At 44.9% G+C, this 23,886-nt stretch overlaps 1 protein-coding gene across 5 annotated transcripts in view; it reads right to left on the reverse strand.

The window, feature by feature from the left end:
* BTBD10 (BTB domain containing 10) overlaps window positions 1–23,886 on the reverse strand; it is a 1,432,231-nt gene that overhangs the window by 599,484 nt on the left and 808,861 nt on the right. For all 5 annotated transcript variants that reach the window (XM_044059092.1, XM_044059096.1, XM_044059093.1 and 2 more), the window contains one exon: window positions 512–794. In XM_044059092.1, the coding sequence (XP_043915027.1) occupies window positions 512–794 (283 nt within the window). The remainder of the gene's footprint in view (window positions 1–511; window positions 795–23,886) is intronic.

Consider the following 23,886-nt stretch of genomic DNA (forward strand, 5'->3'; position numbering starts at 1 on the left):
TTCGAACTTTCAATCTTCTTAAACCCATTTTATATATATATATATATATATATATATATATATATATATATATATGTATACACACACGCACGTGTTTGTGTGTGTCTATGTGTATGTGTCTAAACATTGTCCTCTACAAGTACCTATATATACCGATCACAAAAACTCTTCCTGAAAAGGAGTACACATTTGTGGAGCTCTTGTTCACAATCATAGCACAATGGTGGCAAGCACTATCTGAGGAGAGGGTGCTGCAGTAGGGGTTTATGGGTAAAAGAGATGGAGCTCTGGGTCTCAATATTTGGAGTATGGTCAGTTTCGAACCAGAGTCAGATCCAACAGCCCACAGGTGGAGACCAGCTGGATAAGACAACACTATCTACAAATCCCTTAGTTATGTTTAACTTTCAAACTTAAGATGATGTTAACAGAGTGCAATACCTTCAGGCCAATGTCCTTTTCTATTACCAAATGTAATACTTGATCTCCAGCATAAAAGTAAAACACATACCTTCCTAACATTGTGTTTGGCTGTGCAGTGAAAATAGATGGATCAACAACAAATCTTGTATTATCCACGATAAGTGTTACTCGTTCTGCTGGTCTAACATTCCGTGCTCCATCTTTTGCATTTTCATACACAAATACCATCTCTCCAACTGCTTTGCAGCTACCATCAGTGCTTGACAGGCTGCTATTCCTGCTGTTTCCTCCGCTGATGCTTGAACCATTGGGAGAGGCCTTCTGTGGACGTGGGCTGCTAGGACGGGATGTATTGTGGTCCTTCTCTCTCTCTATAGGGAGGAAAAATACTTTTTAACAATGAATGAAGAATTTCCTCTGCACTAATTCCTTTTAATTAAAAAGGATTTTCATGAATCCATCATTACCTGATCTAGGCTGAGCCTGCAACTATCAATACTGATCAGTGTACTACACTGGTAAACAAATATAAAATAAAAATACAATAAAAAATTATTCATAAAAAGAATAGGAAAGATTGCTCAGAACCAGCTGTGTTAAGCATGGCCCTCAACTAGAGGGGGATAAAGGTTTTCATATTACATGAAGAACCAATAAACTGCACAAAGGTAGTGCACAATTAGATTATCCTGCTTACAATGTAGACCTAACAAAATGTGTAGCACAGGAATAAAGCCCTAAACACATCCCAGATGACTTGAGTTTGATTTTGCTGCTCAGGTGTTGAAAGATCTGCAGTGGGTATAGAAGTGAGTGGCCCACTCCACCTTGCCCATCCTGAAATAGGAGGCAGTCTGACCTGCTGCACTTCTGTCTCCTATAGGAACGTAAAGGAATACAAGCATTAGCTACTGCATTAATATGACCACATTCTGCACATAAGCCAGAAGGCATGAACACATGCAGAAACATGGGTGGAACCTACATAGAACAAAACAGCAGCAAATACAGGAGCCTTCAGCCCTCACGATTGCCAAAATGTCCGCTTTCTTATAGCTGATGCTAACCTCTACAGGTGAAATTGGCTGAACAGATCTCTTGTCTCATCCAAGTCAGGAAAAGAAATGACCTGTACAGCTCTCTCCCTGTCCGGAGAAGAAATGGGACATGGTTCAGGTAGGGCAGTCATCAGACAGAACATATGCAAATGCGTGGGTGGTGGAGTTAAGAAAATTATGTAGTATAACCAAAAAGCATCCCACTCAGGCTGAGTAAGGAGAAAGCTGTGCTCAGTTGTTTATTAGGGGCCACGATTTGCCAGATTACTCACGCCTCAGGTCATTTGACCATAAGAAGCAGTATAACTCAGTTATAGTCCATGTGGATGCAAAATAGTCCATGTGGATGTAAACAATCTGAGATTTAACTCCCTGCACTTTATAGAGAGACAAGGAGTTCTTGGACTTAGTGGCCCAGGCTTGTATGATCCTAGCGCTAAGCAGCATTCTACCTTTTCCAAGGATGATGCTACAATATGAACAGAAGATGACAGACTTTAATAACTGGTACCGTTTCTGGTGGTACTCCAATAAGTACATTTGTCAGCAGGGTCGAATATGGTCAATAGACCACGTTTCTTTGACAGGGAACGTCTGCACCTGTCCCCTCCAGGCTTCTCAATATTGGTTAAATCACAGTCTTCCCCCTAATGTGCTTTTTATGCAAACCTTCTGACATAGCAAAACCAACCCAAGAAAATCAAAAGGTGTTGCTGCTCGATGCCAGGAACAGGAAACGCTACTACCTCCAAGCTCTGCTCACCTAGAAGAATGCAGACATTTGTGCAGTCACCAAGACATGGTTTAGAGCCACAGGAGAGCACCCCAGCGCTGCTGGGCTGCAATGCATTCCTAACAACTAGACTAGCTGCTGCACATGTAAAAAACTTAAACTTTTAGTCCTCACACTAAAAACAAACATACCTAAAGGCTGGTCAAATGGATATTACCAGCTTCTCCATGTCTAAATTACCATAAGCAAAGTCCCAAATCATATCCTTGCAAGCTGTAGGTCCCCCCTCTATGACCCAGGATACCCATAACACCCAATTAAACTTGTTAGAGAGACACTCCATTCAACTCAATACCATATTCATGGGCAATTTTAAACTACCCCACTATAAACTAGGAATCTTACACGACCCCAAACTTGCAGGCCCAGAGTTTCCTGGACTTCTGTCAACACAAACACCCTGGACTAGATAGTCCATATGTCTATTAGGGGCACAAACATACTGGATATGGCCCTCACAAACATGGGAGAATTCTGCACCCCTCCGCAACAGTGTAATATCCTCTCTTGTAAGGGCAGACCATAAAGCTGTCTGCTTTGAAACAAAAAATAAAATACAGGACCTTAGTTAATCCTGGAATATTTAGGAACTATTCTTAATTTTTGCCATAACTGACTTCCTTTTGTGATACAACCTATTGTAGGGGGTATTCTATCAGGGTTACTTGCTTTATGTACTTTTTCCTGGTAGGTACAGCTATTTCTATGCACCTATTAACAAGACTGCACCGGGTTCCTGTAAATAATTCTACATCAGCAACAGTATTCTCAGGGCTGGTGGAGGGGGGGTCTGAAATTCTGAAAAGTTCTTATCACTGAGTGACAATGCCCAGCAGGATAAAAACTCTCACCTTAACCTAAACGAACAGCTCAGTGGGCAAATCATGTCTACGAAAGCCAAATTTGAGGTAAAAATAGCCCCCCAAAAGGCAAGGGACTACCATAAGGCTTTCTTTACCTACATCCGCAACATGAAAGGCAGTACACAACAATATGCAGAAATTGTAAATGGTGGCACCTACACTGAGCCTGAAGATTTAACAAATCTACTGGATTACAAATTCAGCTCCAGTTTTACCCCTCTCCCTCCCAGCCACCCTTCAAGAAATACCACAGAACGTAACCTCCCCCAACTGTCCCCTAGGGAGCAAGTCCTCAATGCACTCTCCAAGATCAAGAACATCACATCAATGGGCCTCAATGATATCCCAGTATGCCTCCTAAACAGCATGAAACATGACCTATCAGGACCACTAGAGTCACCATTTAACCAAAGCCTTCAGAGAGACTGTGTCACGCGAATGGAGAAATGCAACAGTTGTCCCTCTGCACAAGGGTGAGCCATCTACAGACCAGAAAGTCTGACTAGTAACATATGTAAAGCCATGGAAAGAATCATCATGTAACAGATTAACAATAACATAGAAAACCTTCAGACACTAGAACCCTGTCTGGTTTCTTCAAGGGCAGATCATGCCTCCTCAACCTGGTGGACTTCTTCTAGAAGGTAACCAAAGCAATGGACGAGGGCAAAATGGTGCATAGTGCCCTTCCTTGACCTGGCCAAGGCATGTGATACAATATCCCACCTGCGCATTTTAGACAAATTCCCTGAATTAGGTATCAACTGATATGTCACTCACTGGACAGCCAGACAGCTCTGAGATAGGATCCAAGAAGTTAGAATGTGGAGTTCACCTGCACAAAGAAGGCAGTCACTAGCTGAGCTCCTCAGGATTCTGTGATGGATCAGCCCCTTTTCAATATCTTCCTCTCTGACGTCTAGTCCAATATCAAGGGCCTCTGGCTGACCAAGTCTACAAAGACTGCAAACTAAGTGCAGTCACAGAATCACTCTCAAGGCACTAATATCTTCCAAGGAGGACAGACACAGACAAAACTAGTGCCAGAGCTATGGTCTAAAACTCCATGCCAGGAAATGCATAATAGTATACTTTGGGAAGTCAGCTACTCCGGAAAACCAGCTCACTGATAAACAGACGCTTAAGAGTAGGCCCAGCAGTCAAATTTGGGGATGCATCATACACCTAAGATACTAAGGAAATCATTCTATGTTGCTAAACTTAAAAGCAAGGACATGGCATCTTGGTCCAAGGAAATCATTGCTCTACTGTATTCAGCACGCAACAGACCAATCAAGTACTCAAATGAAAGGGGCATTGTACTCAACCAGGCACATGCAACAACTGGAATGTTTACACAGATTCCTCACAAAAAGAAAACAGCATATAAACATATCCTATACAAATCAACTAATTGCCCAATTCCTGTAGCCTGTCTTCTACAGATTGCTGAGGGGCAAATCTATGACTAGCATACATGTCATCCATGGATCTCACACTGAAGGACCTTCTGCATATTCACAAAACAAAAAGCTTCAGAATTACCCACTCAAGGGATGTGAACCTTTCTTGCATTATAAATCGATCATGCTGGAGGGAGAGTTATATGTCTTAGAAACTAGCCCTTCTCTGGACAGGCTTCCCATCTACATGAAGCAAAGTTCTTCCCAAACTAAATTCAAAACTTGGACCAGTGGATGGCGAATAGGAAATTTGCTCCTGACATGGCACCTATTATTTCTAATGGACAGAAGCAGCCAGTACATTCTTGACCACCCAAGCCCTAGTCTACATATAGTCTTTCGGCTTTTCCCGGTTAGAAGTCACCACAGCGGAACTCCCGTCCGCTAATGATTGGCAGTGGATTTTTACGGTGCCGAGTTGCCAGCCCAACACCCAACCTTCAAAGAAGGCACGCCCATTCACGCACCTACCTGCATGTCTTTAACGTCACTCGACCACAGGGAGGACACGCAGACTCCACACAGAAGGCGCTCCAGCTGAGAATCGAACGGTAGAACCTCTTGCTGTGAAGCGGCAATGCTAACTGCTGCACCACTGCGGCCTCAAGCCCTAGTCTACATATACCCACTTAAAATAACCTTAGGGTACCAAAACTTGCCAGATTTGGGATACATGGCTTGCTTAAGAAGACCCCTGTAGTCATTAGTACAATGGTTCATAGGGTCATGGATGTACTAGTCTAAGTGGTTAATAATGAAGGCAAAAATTTCACAGTAAATGTTAATCACCCAAGGTCCAAAAGGTCACTAAACAGCATCTTACACAGTAAGACTGCAGGCAAACCAAAAAAACATTAAACATTTAGTATGGAAAAAGTGCTCAAAAATATATGGGCATTTTTCATACAACAGATCTGGTACAATTAATGGAAAAGGTTTCATAATAATAATAATAATTAATTTGCTGGGTTCTTTGTAAAGGCCAGGCTTTACAGAAGGATGCAGAACTGTCTACGTTTCAAATAGCCTGATTTCTACTGGCAGCCAAGGAGCTGAAGCAATTGGCTGCTACGGGTAAGCCCATCCTGGGAAGAATGCTGGTATTTTTCTGCTATGAGAGCTCGTCATGGGAGAAGACCAAGAAAATACAGTTGGGTAAGATCTTACAACAGTAGATGTCCTTCTCTTCACTGCTGCAGTATTCTTTATACAAGGGATCTCCTGTCAAGAATAGCCCAACGTATGAACAGCATACCAAAGCCTTTAGTTCTTATAGACGTTGTACGTCACATGTCTGCTCCCAACACAAGGTGTAGGGTATTAAAGGTGATGTACATATGCAGACACTCAGAAAGTACAGTTGTGTACACTTACCATAAATGTAGATGTTTGAGTGTATTCATTGTTGCAGTCATTACATTTGGGGTAATCTGCTGGCAGGTTGCCCTCAGTCGGCCTGATTAAGTCTTGGGTCCTGCATCAGTTGCTGTCCCTTCTTCCATGATCCCTTCCTTCCATGACATCAGGTCGTCAGGGGTATAAAACATGCAGCAGACACCATTACATCAGTTTTTCTTGCCCCACATGTCAGGTGCCCACCTAATGGGGAGCAAATAAACAAAAACACAAAGGTATACCTCCAACAAAAAAGCAAATACACCAAAAAGGCTTTTAAGCAAAGCAAATGAAAGTAGAGGTATAGCCAGAAAAAGTTAGGGGGCTGGAGGGAGGGCAACAAGGACTGCAACAGTGAATACACTCGAACATCTACAATTATGGTAAGTGTACACAAAGTACAGTTTTGTACCTACCATAAATGTAGATGTCCGATAGGTATGCATCTGCAGTCATAACATATGGGTTGTCCTGCCTCAGGCAGCCCTTCAGTCGGCCGGATTCCAAAGTCTGGGTCTGGCCTCAGCTGATGTCGCACTTTCCCCAACGTCAGAGCATCTGGGGTATAAAAGCATCAGCCGACGCCATTTTCCTCAGTTTTTCTTGCCCCAGATGCCAGGTGCCCTCTAGGAAGGCTAAATTTGGATAAATGCTGAAAAGTTCCAAACATTTGCAAATTATATACATGTATAAACAAACAAATACACCATAATAGATTCCCCCAGCTAGCTAAAAGAGGGGTAAGTACCCTAGGAATACCACAGAGGGGAAGGAGGGAGGGTAATCCTGACTGCAGATGCATACCTATCGGACATCTACATTTATGGTAGGTACAAAACTGTACCATGTCCTTCAAGGATGCATCTGCAGTCATAACATATGGGTAGAATTCCATAGCCAATCTGGGGGAGGAGGTACTAAGAAAAGGATGGTGTAGTTAAGATCCCCTGCAGGACTGCAGTTGCAAACCCTGCTCTGGATCTAAAGTATAAAGGTAGATTGTAATGCTTGGCAAATGTATGCACGGAGCTCCAAGTAGCAGCTTCTAAAATGTCCTTGGTAGCCACCCCTCGTAGGAAGGCTGTAGTGGTGGCCGTGGCCCTTGTGGAGTGAGGCCTGATGTTTTCAGGAACTGTCTTTCCATGAAAGGAGTAGCAAAATCGAATGCAATTTCTTATCCATTTTGAAATTGTCCGTTTGGAAATTGCTCTTCCTTGCACCCCAGTTGCATATGCTACAAAAAGTTGGTCAGTTTTTCTGCTAGTTTTTGTTCTGTCCAAGTAGTAGCGTAGTTGTCTGTGTATATCCAGGGTGTGCAAAAGTTTTTCCCCTCTATTCTGTGGATTAGGGAAGAACGTAGGCAAGTGAATAGCTTGGTTCAAGGATACCCCAGATACCACCTTTGGCATAAAAGTAGGATTGGTTCTTAGTGACACCCTGTCCTGGTGGAAAATAAGAAAATGCTGCACTGCCATTAATGCTTGTAACTCAGATACTCTTCTTGCTGAAGTGATTGCCAGAAGGAATGCAGTTTTCCAAGATAGAAACTGTAGATCCGCTGATGCTGCTGGTTCAAAAGGAGAAAGTGTCAGTTTCTCCAGCACAAAGTTAAGATCCCAGGCAGGTAGAGGGGGTCTTCTTGGAGGTTTAATATTTTTGATCCCTCTCAGAAATTGTCTGAAGAGAGGGTGCGAGAAGATAGATGGATCCACATTGTATTCTGCTGAAATTGCTGAAGCATGAATCTTAATGGAAGAATAGGACAGGCCATTGTGGAACAATTCTGCTAAGTATTCTAGGATACATGTTAGGTTTGCCATCTGAGCCTTTTGATGTGCTCCAAATGAGAAATCTCTTCCATTTAGCTGAGTATGTCTTCCTTGTGGAAGGCCTGCGAGCCTCCAGGATAATGTCCTTCACCCTCTGAGATAAAACAGTTTGATTGGGATTTAAGGAATTTTCCAGGCAGTTAGCTGCAATGTTTTCAAGTTGGGATGCAGGGTCTTGAAATTGTTCTGCGTCAGAAGAAGAGGCCATAGGGGAGAGGCCATGATTTTGCCTGAGACATGCTTCTCAATAATGGATACCAGTGTTGTCTTGGCCAGTCCGGAGCTATTAGTATCACTTTTGGCTGTTCCTCCCTGATCTTCAGTAGAACCTTGTACATCAATGGGAGAGGTGGGAAGGCATATACTGTTAGGGCTTTCCAGCTGAAAGAGAGAGAGTCCACCCTCCAAGCTTGTGGGTGGTATGTCCTTGAGCAGAATGTCTTCAGTTGATGGTTGAGTGGAGAGGCGAACAGATCTATCTCGGGCATTCCCCATGTCTTTGCTATGAGTTGGAAGATGTCTGGGTGCAGCATCCATTCGTGTGCATCCATGGTAGTTCTGCTTAAGCTGTCCGCCAGTGTATTTTCTTTCCCTGGCACGAATTGGGACTGTAGTTGGATATTGAGATTTAGGCATAGTTGCCACAGATTCATAGCCATCCAGCATAGAGGGTAAGAATGCATGTCTCCCTGCTTGTTTATGTACCACATGACCGTGGTGTTGTCTGTCCTTATTAACAGGTGTCCTTGTTGGAGGAAGGGTTTGAATGCCTCGATTGCATGCCTCACTGCCAGCATTTCCTTTTGGTTTATGTGCATGCTTAGCTGTCCTTGAGGCCATAGGCCTTGGATACATTTGCCCTCCATGTGTGCTCCCCATCCTCGGTCTGAGGCGTCCGTGGTGATGGTCTGCCTTGTTTTTGGTTTGTTGAAAGGCAACCCTCTGTTGGACTGGCAGGCCTGAGCCCACCACAGGAATTCCTTTTGAAGGCATGGAATAATTGGTATCATGGTTTCTAAACTGTGACTGTGTTGAGACCATGCACTCCTTAGGTACCATTGTAATTTCCTCATATGCAGCCTGGCATGTGGTATTAGAATTATGCAGGATGCCATGTAACCCAGGGCCTGCAGGATTTTCCTTGCAGTAAGCTGAGTTTGTCTCGTCAGAATCATGAAGTAGTCTGGAAGTTGTCTTTGTTTTTCTTCTGTGAGAAAGGCCATTTGGGTGGTTGTGTCCAGATCTGCACCCAAAAAGGTTATCCTTTGGGATGGTACTAGTCTTGACTTTTGGATGTTGACTGTGTATCCCAAGGTCTGTAGCAGGTGTATGGCATAAGCCAAGTCCTCTATCAAATTTTTCTTGTTGTCCGCTTGTATTAGGCAGTCATCCAGGTATGGGTAAATTTGAATTCCCTGTAGTCTGCAATGTGCAATTACTGATGCCAGGCATTTCGTGAATACTCTGGGCGCAGTAGATAAGCCAAAGGGCAATGCTGAGAATTGATAATGCTCTGATCCTGCAAGAAATCTGAGGTGTCTTCTGCAACTTGGTCGAATAGGGACGTGCAGGTATGCCTCCTTGAGATCTAGAGTCACCAGCCAAGACTCCTTGCCCAACATGGGAAGAAGTTGCTGTAGGGTCAGCATTTTGAATTTTGGCACAATGAGATAAGTGTTCAGTGCGGACAGGTCGAGAATAGGCCTCCATTGATTTTCTTTTCTTGGTACAAGGAATAGTCTGGAGTAAAATCCTTGGCCTTGTTCTGAACATGGTACCTTTTCTATAGCTTTCATCTGAAGTAAATTGCTGATTTGTCTTAAAGCCTCTGCCCTCTGATTTGGTGGAAGGTTTGGCATTCCGCTTCTTTTTGGCAAAGTGTGGAAGTGGAACCTGTATCCTTTGTCTATTATTTGCAGTGTCCATGTATCCTTTGTAATATAATGCCAGTTTTTTGAGAATAAAGCCAGCTTTCCGCCCAAGGGTGCTTCCAGTTGATCCCTGGTAGGCGGAATCAGAGTTGTCATTGAGCCTGTCCTGGTGTAGTGGTTGTTGTTGCTGTTGCACTACTCCTCTGGTTGGCAGGCTGCCACTGACGGCCTCTGTAGGAGCCCTTCGATTGCCCTCTGCCTCTAGGGCGCCTGTTCCTGCCTCTCTGGGCTCTGTCCGAGTCTGGAAAGGACCAATTCTTAGTAGGCCAGTTTCTGCTGAATCTCGGTGGTTGAACTTGCAGGAAATCTTTAACTGTTTGCACAGATTTTGCCTTTTCTTCAACCTTTTTTAAGATCTCCTGAGCAGAGGAGCCAAATAAATTTTGTTTCTTCATTGGAGCATCCAGGAGTTTAGCTTTGACATGGTCTGGCAAAGATTGCTCCTTCAGCCAGGCATGCCTATGAATAACTGCCCCAGTCATAGCTGATCTAAATGAAGCCTCCAGTGCATCATAGCCACATTTTAAGAAATGATTACTAACCTGTTGTGAGTTGTGTACCAAATCCTGAAGGGATTTACGGTCTAGGGGTTCAGGGGAAGAAAGTTTCTTATTCAGTTCATCTAACAAATACTCTTGGTACTGTATCATATGAAACTGACAGTTTAATGCCCTGACAGAAAGAGTTGCAGAGGTATACACCTTCTTTCCCCATCTCTCTAAAGCTCTAGACTCTCTTTCAGAGGGTAGAGGATTTTGGCAGTAGCGGCAACCCCTTTAGGGCCCTGAGAAATAGTTTCTGGGTCTGCAGAATGGGCTTTATACAAATGGAAATGAGAATCCGGGACCCTGTAGTATCTGTCAGGTTTGTCAGGGGCCGGAGGAAGAGTATCAGGGGCTGTACTGACATCATTGTGCACATCATCAATTACATTCAGAACAGGAGGTATAGCTAAGGGCCTATGCTGAGGCAAATGCAAAAAGGTCCTTAACCTTTTTCTAGAATCAGAGAAATTCTGACCTTGCCATTGAAAATGCTCTCTCATGGAGTGTAGAGTCTCACCAAAGGAAAACTCTTCAGGAGGGGAGGCCGACGGGATAGATTCCTCTGCATATGAATCCTCATAAGGCGAGTAAGCCCCTTCCTGGTGGTCTGACAACTCAGATCCATCCGTGGAATCATCTGAGGAGCGTGGATCAGAGGGGTCAGTCCTGGGCCTTTTGTCTGGAGGAGGTAGAGAGGCCCTGTCTGGGTGAGGTTGTGAACCCCTAATTAAGGAAATAAGGTCCTCAGCAAGGCTGAGGATCTGTGAACTAGAGGAAGGCCTCTGGGAGGTAGATTTGGCAGGCAAAGCTTTAGAAAGTTTGGCAGCTTTAGCCCTTGAAAAGGCTTTAATGGACATGGAAGCAGAGGGCCTAGCTGCCCCATGTGCAGGAGTAGAAATGTCCAAAGGTATGGTGTCGGACATTTCCTGAACACTGGTTTCGATAGGAAGTTCTGAAGCCGACTCAGCCGGGGCCTCTCGGGCCTCGGTGGTCGGAAGTATGGTTTCGGAAGAAGGAATCTCCGAGGACTCTGTTTCGGCCGAAACCGAGGCACTCGCGGTAGGCCTAGCCGTGGTATCAGCCGAAACCACGGGCCGCGAGTGTCGGTCCTTTTCCTTGCGTTTTTTGACCATATGCGAAGTCGGAGTCTCCGACGGTATTTTATAAGCAAAAGCGGCTCCAAAAAAATTCCTCTGCAAACTCCGACCGACGTCTAAGAGTTCGTCGGTTGAAGGAAGCACAGGCTAAACAGGCGGATACGTCGTGGTCTGGGCCTAAGCAAGGAAGGCAGTAGGAATGGAAATCCTTATGAGCTATTTGTTTCCCACAAGTTAAACAATTATTTACTTTGTCTGACATCGGCTGAGGCAAGAAAGAGTCCCCAACGGGGTACTTGGCTTTTTTCGAAGTCTTCGGTAGCTGAATTCACTGGATCTGACCGACCGGCACTTGCGAACAGCTTCTGCTTCGGGCACCGCGCGGCAAGAAAGACTGAGGAAAATGGCGTTGGCTGATGCTTTTATACCCCAGACGCTCTGACGTCGGGGAAAATGCGACATCAGCTGAGGCCAGACCCAGACTTTGGAATCCGTCCAACCGAAAGGCTGCCTGAGGCAGGACAACCCATATGTTATGACTGCAGATGCATCCTTGAAGGACATCTGTACTATGTTCTTCGTGTTTCACTGTTGCAATCATTACATTTAGGTAGATTCCCAAAGCTATGTTTGGGAGGAGGAGTTTACACAGCATTAGGGCCAGCTATAAGGTCCTGCAAGACAGCAGTGGCAAAGCCAGCTTTGGATTTAGAGAAAATTGGTAAATGATAATGCTTGGTGAAAGTATGTACAGAGCTCCAGGTAGCAGCTTCTAGGATGTCCCTGGGTAAGAACACCTCTGAGAAAGGCTGCAGAAGTAGATGCAGCCCTGGTGGAGTGAGCTCTGATCCCCTGGGGGATAGGTTTTCCATGGTGCTTATTGCAGAAATGAATGCAATGGCTTATCAACTTAGAAATGGTTTGTTTTGAAATAGCCTTCCCCTCTGCCCCTGCAGCAAATGCTACCAGCAGTTCTGATTTTCTTCGAGGTTCTGTCCTGTCCAAGTAGAATCTAAGTTGTCTGTGCACATCCAAGGAATGCAGAATCTGTTCCCCTTTGTTCTGTGGATTGGGAAAGAAGGTTGGCAAATGAATGGACTGATTAAAAGCCACACTGGAAACCACCTTGGGCATGAAGGATGGATTGGTCCTGAGAGATACCCTGCCCGCATGAAAGATGATGAAAGGTTCCACTGCCATAAGAGCCTGCAATTCAGATATCCTTCTAGCTGAAGTGATTGCTAAAAGGAAGGCGGTTTTCCAAGAAAGAAATTTTAAGTCTGCAGTAGCAGCTGGCTCAAAAAGAGTTTCTTCAAAACAAAGTTAAGGTCCCAGGCAGGGGTTGGATCTCTCCTGGGTGGTCTCAAGTTTTTTGCTCCTCTGAGATACTGCTTGAGCAGAGGATGAGAGAGAAGAGGGGAGGTTCAGTGTTATAATGAGCTGAAATAGCTGAGGCGTGGATTTTAATGGAGGAAAAAGACAGGCCCTTGTGAAGCATCTCAGTTTAAGTATTGCAAAATCTGAAGTAAATTGAGTGCTGCTGTGCTCATCCCTAGAGATTGGTTCCAGGCACAGAATCTTTTCCATTTGTCAGCATAAGATTTTCTAGTACTAGATCTCCTTGTCTCCAAGATGACACCCATCACAGGTTTGCTGAGGGATGATAAGGGTGAATTTAAGTGATTAGCCAGGCTGCAAGGTTCAATGTTGGAAGCTGAGGGTGCAGAATTTGGTTCTCCTGCTGAGATAGCAGGGAAGGGGTCTGAGGCAGGTGCCATGGAGGTAACTACGACACACTGCACAGAAGGGGGTACCAGTGTTGGCGCGGCCAGTCTGGAGCAATCATGATCATCCTTGGTTTGTCCTGTTTGACTTTTAGTAGGACTTTGGAGAGCAGAGGCAGTGGGAGGAAGGCGTAGACTGATAGGTTTTTCCAGCTGAAGGACAGAGCCATCTACTTTCCAGGCTTGTTTGTGGGGAGTCCTTGTGCAAAACTTGTCCAACTGGTAGTTCTGGGGAGAGGCAAATAAATCTATATCTGGGCTCCCCCGCTTGTCAACATGTTGAAAATCCTTGGTTCCAGTTTCCACTCGTGTGGGTCCATGAGGTTTCTGCTTAGTCCATCTGCCAGTGTATTCAATTTTCCTGGCAGAAATTGAACTTGTAGGTGCACTTGGTAGCTCAAGGCTGTGTTCCACAATGCCATGGCTAGTCTGCAATGGGGGTAGGAATATGTACCCCCCTGCTTATGTACCACATAACCATGGTGTTGTCCGTCTTTACCTTTCTTTTTGATTGATATGTAGGTGCATTTGATTTGGGTTCCATTTGCCCTGAATGCACTTCCCTGCCAGGTGAGCCCCCCATGCATAGCCTGATGCATCTATAGTTAGGGCTTGGGTGGCAGGTGGTAGTGTGAATGGTAGTCCCTTGTTTTCGTGGCAGGCCTCTACCCACCATAGGAACTCCAGGCGTAGGTAAGGTATGATAGGAATCACTGTTTCCAGGCTGCGATAATGTTGATTCCATAGACTTTTTAGATACCACTGTCGTTTCCTCATATGCAGTCTTGCATATGGAATTAGAAGAAGGCAGGAGGCCATGAACCCCAAGGCTTGCAGTATTTGTCTTGCAGATAGCAGGGATTTTTGTGGCCACTTGTTTGAAGTTACGAAATGAATTTGCTTTTCTGGTGTGAGGAAAGCCATCTGGCCAGTTGTATTCAAGCTTGCACCCAGGAATGTAATTTGTTGACAGGGTACCAGTTGTGATTTCTTTTCATTTATGGTGTACCCCAGACAAGTTAGAATCCTTTTTACAAATGCCAGATGATTTAAAAGTATGCCCTGGTTTTCTGCCTGAATTAGACAATCTTCCAGGTATGGATATATCTGAATATTTCTTTGCCTGCAAAATGCAATAACTGGAGCCAGGCACTTTGTGAATACCACAGTAGACAAGCCAAAGGGCAGTGCAGAGAATTGATAATGCGAGTAGCCTGCTTTGAAGCGTAGGTATCTTCGGCAAGATTCCCTGATTGAGATGTGTAGGTATACTTCTTTTAAATCTCGAGTTGCCAACCAGGTGTCTTTGCCTAGCATAGGAAGTAATTGAAGAGTCAGCATCTTGAATTTTGGAATCTCCAGAAAGATGTTTAGAGTAGACAGGTCCAGGACTGAACACCATGATTTGTCTTTTCTGGGTACCAGAAAAAGCCTGGAGTAGAAACCTTGTCCCTTTTCCTCTTCTGGTACCAGCTGAATAGCTCCCATGCTTAAGGGGAAAAGTACTTGTTTTTTAGCCTCTGCCCACTGATTTGGGGGCAGGTCTGGCCACCTGTTTGCTGTTGGCACCATGTGGAAATGAAACCTGTATCCCTGGGACACTACATTTAAAACCCATGTGTCCTGGGTTATGAGTTCCCAGTTCTTTGCATGAAGAGCAATCTTTCCCCCCAAAGGGGTGGTCAAAAGATAAGTGCTTGGGAATTTTAAAAGGAAGTAATTGAGCCTGTTTACCATAGGGGGGTTGTTATTTCCAGATTTGGAAGTGGAGGCTCCTCACTGGTTAGTTCTGAGAGTCCCCTGGGACTGAAACCTGGGGTATTTGCTGTGCCTGGGTTTGGCTTGACAGGACCTGGAAGGGACTGGAAAGGACCAATTCTTAGTAGGCCAGTGCCTACTAAATCTTGGTGGTTGCATTTGTAAAAAATATTTAACAGTTTGCATAGATTTAGCCTTATCTTCCATTTTCTTAAGAACTTCTTCAGCCTTGTTGCCAAAGAGGCGGTCCTGATTTAAAGGTGCATCCAACAATTTAGCTTTAACATGATCAGGCAAAGTTTGCTCCTTAAGCCAAGCATGCCTTCTAAGCACAGACCCAGTAGCAGCAGCCCTGCAAGAGGCCTCTAAAGAATCAAAACCACATTGCAAAGTATGTTTTCCAACTTGTTCAGCAGAATGCATTAAATCCTGTAAATCCTTATTTTCCACACAGTCACAAATCAACATCATTTTCTGTTTAAGCAGTCCAATAATATGCTGCTGATATTTTAACATATTAAATTGGCAGTTTAAAGCTCTGATTGCCAAGGTAACAGAAGTACAAACAGTTTTACCCCATCTATCCAGCACCCTGGAGTCTCCATCAGAAGGGGTAGGATTTTTTGCAGTAGAAGCCTTAACGCCCTTGGGCCCCTGAGAAATAGTCTCGGGATCTGCAAAAGGATTTTTGAAAAGCAATTTGTGGGACTCGGGAACCCTGTAGTGTCTGTCAGGTTTACTAGGAGAAGGAGGCAAGGAATCAGGGGCCAAACTGGATTCCGAGAACACATCATCAACAATATCTAGTACAGGAGGTATAGCCAAAGGTCTATGCTGAGGTAGGAGGAGGAAATCCCTAAGCCTCTTTTTTGAATCAGAACATTTCTGGCTTTCCCAGTGGAAATGCTCCCTTAAAGTATGCAAAGTTTCCCCAAAAGAAAAATCCTCAGGAGGGGAAGCAGAGGGAATGGAATCCTCTGCATCATAATCCTCATAAGTAGGTATGAACAAACCCAGGTTCATCATAAGGGTCAGAAGAAACAGAAACCTAATCAGAAGATTCATAATCAAACTCAGCCCTAGGCCTCAGAGTGAAGGGGGGGGGGTTGACTACCCCTGATTAGAGTAATTAGATATTCAGCCATTTTTATCATTTGTTTTTTAGGCATAGGGGCCTAAGCATGTGGCCTGGGCGTCGGTTTTTTAGACATGTATCGAGATTTAGGCCTTAGTAATGAAGGCGGTGTCTATTTAATATGCAAGTCTGTAGGCCTGAATATACCCTCAGAAGCCGGTGCCTACACAGCGGCTCCGGACCCATCCAAGGTAGAGACATCCGCGGGTTCCATCTTTGAAGTATCGCACGGCATACCGGACACCGAATGGGTCTCAGTAGAGGCCTGGGAATCAGAAGTAGCAGGTATCAGGGGCTGCAAAAGCGCCACACTGAGTACTGGTGACTGGCTTAGGAGAAGCGCCGTCGGCAGTTTTGGACCTTGGTGGCCTGTCTCTGGCTTTATCTTTGCGTTTTTTCATAATCCCAGTAGTCGGATGGCTAACCGATGACATTTCTGGATAATTAAACCGAGAACCGAAATATTTAGAGGCAAAAATATACCGGCGATGGATAGTGCGCTGATTAAATGAAGCACAAAACCAACAGCAAGGTACGTCGCGGTCAGGGCTTAGACAAGGAATACAGTGCGAATTAAAATCTTTATGAGGTATTTGCTTTCCGCAAGTAATGCAATTATTAACTTTTACTGACATCGGTAAGGAGTAAGAAAACGTTTCCCCAACGGGGTACTTAGCTTTTTAGTTGAAGACTTCTGTTCTGAAACTCAAAAACGAAAATTTCAGGAGTCGGCCGACTGGCACTTGCAAGCTGCTTCTGCTTCAAGCACCGCACGGCAAAAAAGACTGTAATGGCGTTGGATGCATGTTTTATACCCCTGACGACCTAACGTCATGGAAGAAGGGACAGCAACTGACGCAGAACCTAAGACTTTGTTTATCAGGCCGACTGAGGGCAACCTGCCAGCAGATTACCCCAAATGTAATGACTGCAACAGTGAAACACGAAGAACATCTGAAAAAGCCCCAAGAGGAACAGAATGCCCTTAGGGACAATAACGTGCATCCTGAAGAAGAAAATGAGTCCATCAGCCAGAAGGACAAGAAAAAAGTACAGGGCAAGAGGTACAGCGGGGGGGGGGGGGGTAGGAGGGAAGGAACGAGTACTGCAACAGTTGTGTAAACATTTTACACAACTTTACTATGTCCTTCCGTATTACTGTTGCAGTATTCTTTACCTAATGGAAAGTACAAGAGCGCAAGAGGAATCCTAGGAGGAGGAAGGCCCAGAAGATCCCTCTACAAACCCAAGCAGGACAGCCCTGGCAAAGCATGCCCTGGGCCCTGGAAATATCATCCATCTTGTAATACTTCGTGAAAGTATGAAAGGAGGACCAAGTAACAGCCCCAAGGATGGAATTGATATCCAGATGCTTGGAAAATGCACCACAGGAGGCAACCGCCATAGTAGAATGCGTCTTTACTGAAAAGGAACTTTTTTCCATAAAAAGTAACAAAAAGAAACTGCCTTAGAAATCTAGGAGGAGAGGGTTTTCTTACAGACATCCAAACCCAAAGTCATGGGATGAAAGGAAACAAAAAGCTACTCAGATTTATGAGCTACAGCTTCATCCAAATATCTGAACTGTCTATGCAAATCCAAGGAGGTGTAAAGATCCTGCTCACTGGCAAACTGTGGAGAAGGAAAAAAAAGGAAGGAAGATGAACAGACTGATTAAAGGACAACTCATTGACCACCTTGGACATAAAAGATTAGTACAGAGACACCCTGTCTGTGGAAAACTAAAAAAGGAGGAATAGCCATGACAGCCTGAATTTCAGACACTCTTGGCTGAAGTGAGGGCCAAAAGAATAAGTTTTTCCAGTACAATGTTATAAGGAAGCTGAAGGAGGAGGTTCAAAGAGAGCCCAAGTCAGTTTTTCATGTACACAATAGAGATGCCAGGAAGGAGGAATAGGCTTCGAGGGTTTAAGAAACTACTTGACCTGAAATCTAGAGGCCAGGGGAGGAGTGAAGGGCAGGACAAGCAGAAATTACTGACAGCTGAGCTTTAACTGAAGAATATGGCAGAATAATCATGGAGATCATCACAGAAATGAGAGAAACAGAGGAACCTCCACAGATAGGGGATCCTGATTACGAGAGATGCACCAGACAGAAAAATCACTTCAGTTTGGACACCTGATTTCTTGGTAGTGGGTTTCCTAGCCTCCTGCAGAACTCAAAGAACTTCCTCAGAAAAAAGGTGCCTGAAAAGGGATCAAAACCCTATCACCCACAACATCAGTTGAAGAGTGGACAAGTGAAGATAGAAGAGAGCTCCCTTGTCTTGTGTAACAAGATCAACCCGATGAGGTAACTTATGGTGACTGCCCCAGGCCAAGTGAGAAACAAGGGGAACCAACGCTGTCTGGGCCAACGGAGAGACACTAGCAATATTTTGTGAGAGTCCTGCCTGATCTTGTGCAAGACTTGTGTTAAAAGTGGACGGAGAGGCAAGGCATACAGAAGCATCCCCTTCTAAGGAAAAGACAGGCTGTCAACTTTCCAGGCCAGAGGACTTAGGACTCGAACAAATTAGAGAAAGTTGTCTGTTCAGGGTGGAGGCAGAAATATCTACTTGAGGAATACTCCACCTATGGCCAGTGTCCAGGAACACATCTTTGTGAAGCATCCATAGGTGTGCTTGTGTGCTGGACCTGCTAAAGGAGTCTGCCACCAGGCTGTGCTCTGAGGGAATGTAAACTACATGAAGAATTGCTTAATACTGGATAGCTAGATCCTACACCTGAAGAGTTAGTCTGCAAAGATATAACTGTGCCCCCTTTAACATACATCATTACGGTATTACCTGTGAAAACTTTGAGGGGCCTGGGATGAAAGAGGGACTAAAAGCCTGAAGAGCCAGAAACAGAGCCCTCATCTCCTTTATATTGATGTGGTCTGACCCTGATGGAGGCTGCCAGAGGAGGAACCCCACACCCTGTCTGAGGCATCTGCAAAGAGCTCCTCAGTTGGAGCTGGAACCTGAAAAGGAAGCCCCGGGTTGACAAAGTTAATGAATCCACCATTAAAGCTAGAGCTTGAGAGAGGGAAGGAAAGGTAAGGTACCAGGAAGTCCATGAGGTGGCAATGTCAGAGCCACTCCGACTTGCGGTACCACTGAAGCTTTCTCATTTTAAATTCTCCTCCATTCCCATGCTCCCTCTCACCAGGATCCATATGAAAAAGCTCACAGACTTGAGAATAATCCAACTTAAAATAATCCATTATATGGGCAATGGTATCACCAAATGAAAGTCCCTCCAGGAGGGATATGGCCTTACAGAATTCCTACTCCTCTTAACCATAGTCCAAAGGGGAAGAGATTTGGGAAGAGTAAGCCAAAGAGTCTTCCACGGAGTCTAGGTCCTCAAAGGAATCTAATTCTCTGCACCTCAAGTGAAATGGAAGACCAGGGAGAAGCAGGCACAAACACCCCTTGAGGAGGCTTCACAGTTATCAAAAGTATTCAATTAACTCCTAGTGAAATATTGCCATTCACAAGGAGGATCCCCAACATGGTCAATATGCATTGTTGTTTTGCTTTTTTTTCTGTTGGACATCTGCACAAAATACCCTCGGAGGGTCAGATCCCTGGAAAGATTTGAAAATGGTAGTAGGACTCTCCCCCTAAACCAAGACCTGAGGAATCCCCCCAGAACCCACGGAAATAAACAGAGGTTCCTCCTCAACATCAGGTACACACATTTGAAAAGCCTCAGAGGACATGCAAGAAGCCAGATCCATGCCAGCTCTGACAGAGTTGTGGCACAGGAATCTGAGGAAACTTCTGAATGTTCCTCCAGGCTTTACCAACCCCAAGACAGACATCCAGGGGAGACTGGACAGCAGCCGGATCAGAACTAACTTTTTTCGCCTTCTTCCTGGCAGACAGCTGGCCCTCATGACTGGAGGATTCTGCCATAGCACCCTGCACCAACAACTTCAGAGACTGGTTCGCTAGGCATACGGACAATGATAAGACATGACTGCAGAGGGTCTTAGCCACAAATAAAGTACAGTTTTGTACCTACCATAAATGTAGATGTTCGAGTGTTCACCCTGCTGCAGTCATCACACTTGGGTTATCCTGTCGTCAGGCGGTCCTGCAGTCGGCCGGATTTCCAAAGTCTTGGTCCGACGTCGGTTAGTGTCGCCTCATCCCTGACGTCAGTGCGCCAGGGGTACATATATTGCAACAGATGCCATTTTCTTCAGTTTTTCTTGCCCCAGATGTCAGGTGCCCCGAAAGAGGTAATCCAAATTAGTACCAAAAGGTGAGAACACTGTACAAATACAAAAACCCTTCAGCTATAAGCAAATACATCAGTAAGGCATAGCAAAGATTTAGCCAGTAGATCAGAGGAGTTGGAGGGAGGGTAACCTGGACTGCAGCAGGGTGAACACTCGAACATCTACATTTATGTTAGGTACAAAACTGTACTATGTTCATCGTGTTACCCTGCTGCAGTCATCACACTTGGGTTGAGTCCCAAAGCTAAGGTAGGGTGGAGGCATTATAAAGGGTTAGAGGAGGCAATGAGGCCCTGCAGGATTGCAGTGGCGAAGCCTGCCCCGGACTTAGAATAAAGAGGTAAGTGATAGTGTTTGGTGAAGATGTGTACAGAAAGTACAGTTTTGTACCTACCATAAATGTAGATGTCCGAACTGGATAGCATCTGCAGTCATAACAAGTGGGTTGTCCTGTCGTCAGGCAGCCCTGCAGTCGGCATGTCCTGTCGTCAGGCAGCCCTGCAGTCGGCCGGATTCCAAAGTCCGGGTCCGGCTTCGGCTGATGTCGCACTCCACCCGACGTCATCTCTGTTGGTCTTCGGGTATAAAAGCATCAGCCGACGCCATTTTCCTCAGTGTTTCTTGCCCCAGATGCCAGTAGCCCTCTTGCAGGCTAAAAATTTGGATAGATGCCAATGTTTCCAAATAGGTAGAGGTAAACACAGCAATAAGCATATATGTACATATATACAAACAAATACACCATAAAAGACTCCCCCCAACAGCTAGCTATTAGGAGGGTAAACACCCTAGGAGTACCACAGAGGGGAAGGAGGGAGGGTAATCCTGACTGCAGATGCTATCCAGTTCGGACATCTACATTTATGGTAGGTACAAAACTGTACTATGTCCTTCATGGATGCATCTGCAGTCATAACAAGTGGGTAGAATACCATAGCCAACTAGGGGAGGAGGATAAAAGTAGATTATGGTGTGTTTAGGATCCCTTGCAGTACAGCAGTGGCAAACCCTGCTCGGGATCTGGAATATAGAGGCAAATTATAATGCTTGGCAAATGTATGCACGGAGGTCCAAGTAGCCGCCTCAATAATGTCTTTGGTTGCCACTCCTCGTAAGAAGGCTGTGGTAGTGGCTGTTGCCCTTGTAGAATGAGGTCTTATGTTCTGTGGAATTGGTTTTCCATGGAAGGAGTAACAGTATCGTATGCAATTTCCTATCCATTTGGAGATTGTCTGTTTGGAAATAGCTTTTCCTTCCCTTCCTGTTGCATAGGCTACAAAAGTTGGTCAGTCTTTCTGCTATTTTTTGTTCTGTCCAAGTAGTAGCGTAGCTGTCTATGTACATCCAAGGTATGCAGTATTCTTTCCCTCTGTTTTGTGGGTTGGGAAAGAAGGTAGGTAGGTGGATTGCCTGGTTTAAAGACACTCTGGATACCACCTTGGGCATAAATGTAGGATTAGTCCTCATGGACACTCTATCTTGGTGGAAGATTAGGAAGGGTTGCACTGCCATTAAGGCCTGTAGTTCTGAAACCCTCCTTGCTGAAGTAATTGCCAGTAGGAAAGCAGTTTTCCATGACAGGTGTTGTAGGTCTGCTGTTGCTGCTGGTTCAAAGGGTGATAGTGTCAACTTTTCTAGCACAAAGTTTAAATCCCAAGCTGGTAATGGTGGTTTCCTTGGAGGTTTTACATTCTTGATTCCTCTGAGGAACTGCCTGAGCAAAGGGTGCGAAAAAACAGGTGGATCAAAGCTGTATTCTGCTGAAATAGCTGATGCATGTATCTTGATGGAGGAGTAGGACAGGCCTGAATGAAGAAGTTCGCCAGATACTCCAGAATGTTAGGCATATCTATGTTTGACACATCTTTTCCTCTTTCCGTACTCCAAATGACAAACCTTTTCCATTTTCCAGCATAGTTCCTTCTTGTTGAAGGTCTGCGTGCTTCAAGAATAATGTCTTTAACTCTTTGGGAAAGTTCTGGATTAGCTGCTGCTATGTGATGTTCCATGCAGTCAGTTGCAGCGTTTTTAGGTTTGGATGTATGATGCTGTAGTTGTTCTGAGTTAACATCAAAGGCATCAGGGTATTGGCCACATATTGTTCGAGACATGCTCTTCAGTAGTGGGTACCAGTGTTGTCTTGGCCAGTTTGGAGCTATCAGGATTATCCTTGGACGTTCTTCCTTGATTTTTAGTAGTACCTTGTGTATCAAAGGAAGAGGTGGGAATGCATATGCTGTTAGGCCTTTCCAGTTGAAGGAGAGTGAGTCCACTTTCCATGCTAGTGGGTGGAATGTCCTTGTGCAGAATTTTTGAGCTGGTGATTGAGAGGTGATGCGAATAGGTCTATCTGTGGCATTCCCCATTTCTTCGAGATGGTCTTGAAGATGTCCGGGTGCAGCTTCCATTCGTGGGCATCCGAAGTGGTTCTGCTTAATATGTCTGCTAGAGTATTGTCTTTCCCCGGTACAAATATTGCCTGTAACTGAATGTTGTAGCTGAGTGCCAGGGTCCACAGCTCCAAGGTCATTCTGCATAGGGGGTATGAATGAGTGCCTCCCTGTTTGTTGATGTACCACATGACTGTGGTGTTGTCTGTCCTTATCAACTGGCCCTCTTTGAGAAATGGCTTGAACTTTTGGATTGCCAGTTTTACTGCCAGCATTTCTTTTAGATTGATGTGCAGGTGAAGTTGATCCTGTGTCCACAATCCTTGCACGCATTTGTCCAGCATGTGGGCCCCCCATCCTAGGTCTGAAGCGTCTGTTGTGATGGTCTGGCTTGGTTGACATCTGCGAAAGGGTAGGCCTGGGTTTGACTGGCATGCCTGAGCCCACCATAGGAACTCCTGTTTTAAGCATGGAATTAGTGGGATTTCTGTTTCTAGACTGTGTCTGTGTTGGGACCATAAATTCTTTAGGTACCACTGTAGTTTCCTCATATGTAGTCTGGCAAATGGGACCAAGATTATGCATGATGCCATGAAGCCCAAGGCCTGCAGAACTTTTCTTGCTGTTAACTTGTTCAGCTTTGTAAGTGTCAAGAAGTAAAGAGGAAGTTCTTTTTGTTTTTCTGTAGTCAGGAATGCCATTTGTTGTACTGTGTCCAATTCTGCCAAGAATGTCCTTGTTTGGGATGGTATCAGCCTTGACTTTTGTAAATTGACTGTGTATCCCAGTCCTTGTAGCAAGTAAATGACCCTTTGTAAATCTGTTGTCAGCTTGCTTTTGTTGTCCCCTTGTAGCAGGCAGTCGTCCAGGTATGGGTAAATTTGAATTCCCTGTAGTCTGCAATGGGCGATTACTGATGCCAGGCATTTTGTGAATACTCTGGGCAGTAGATAAGCCAAAGGGCAATGCTGAGAATTGATAGTGCTCTGATCCTGCAAGAAATCTGAGGTATCTTCTGCAGATTGGTCGAATGGGGACGTGCAGGTATGCCTCCTTGAGATCTAGAGTTACCAGCCAAGACTCCTTGCCCAGCATGGGAAGAAGTTGCTGTAGGGTCAGCATTTTGAATTTTGGGACAATGATGTATGTATTTAAGGTGGACAGG

The sequence above is a fragment of the Protopterus annectens genome, chromosome 17.part0 (assembly GCF_019279795.1).
Source record: "Protopterus annectens isolate FY-2018-M chromosome 17.part0, PAN1.0, whole genome shotgun sequence".
In the NCBI taxonomy this organism is placed as follows: Eukaryota; Metazoa; Chordata; order Ceratodontiformes; family Protopteridae; genus Protopterus; species Protopterus annectens.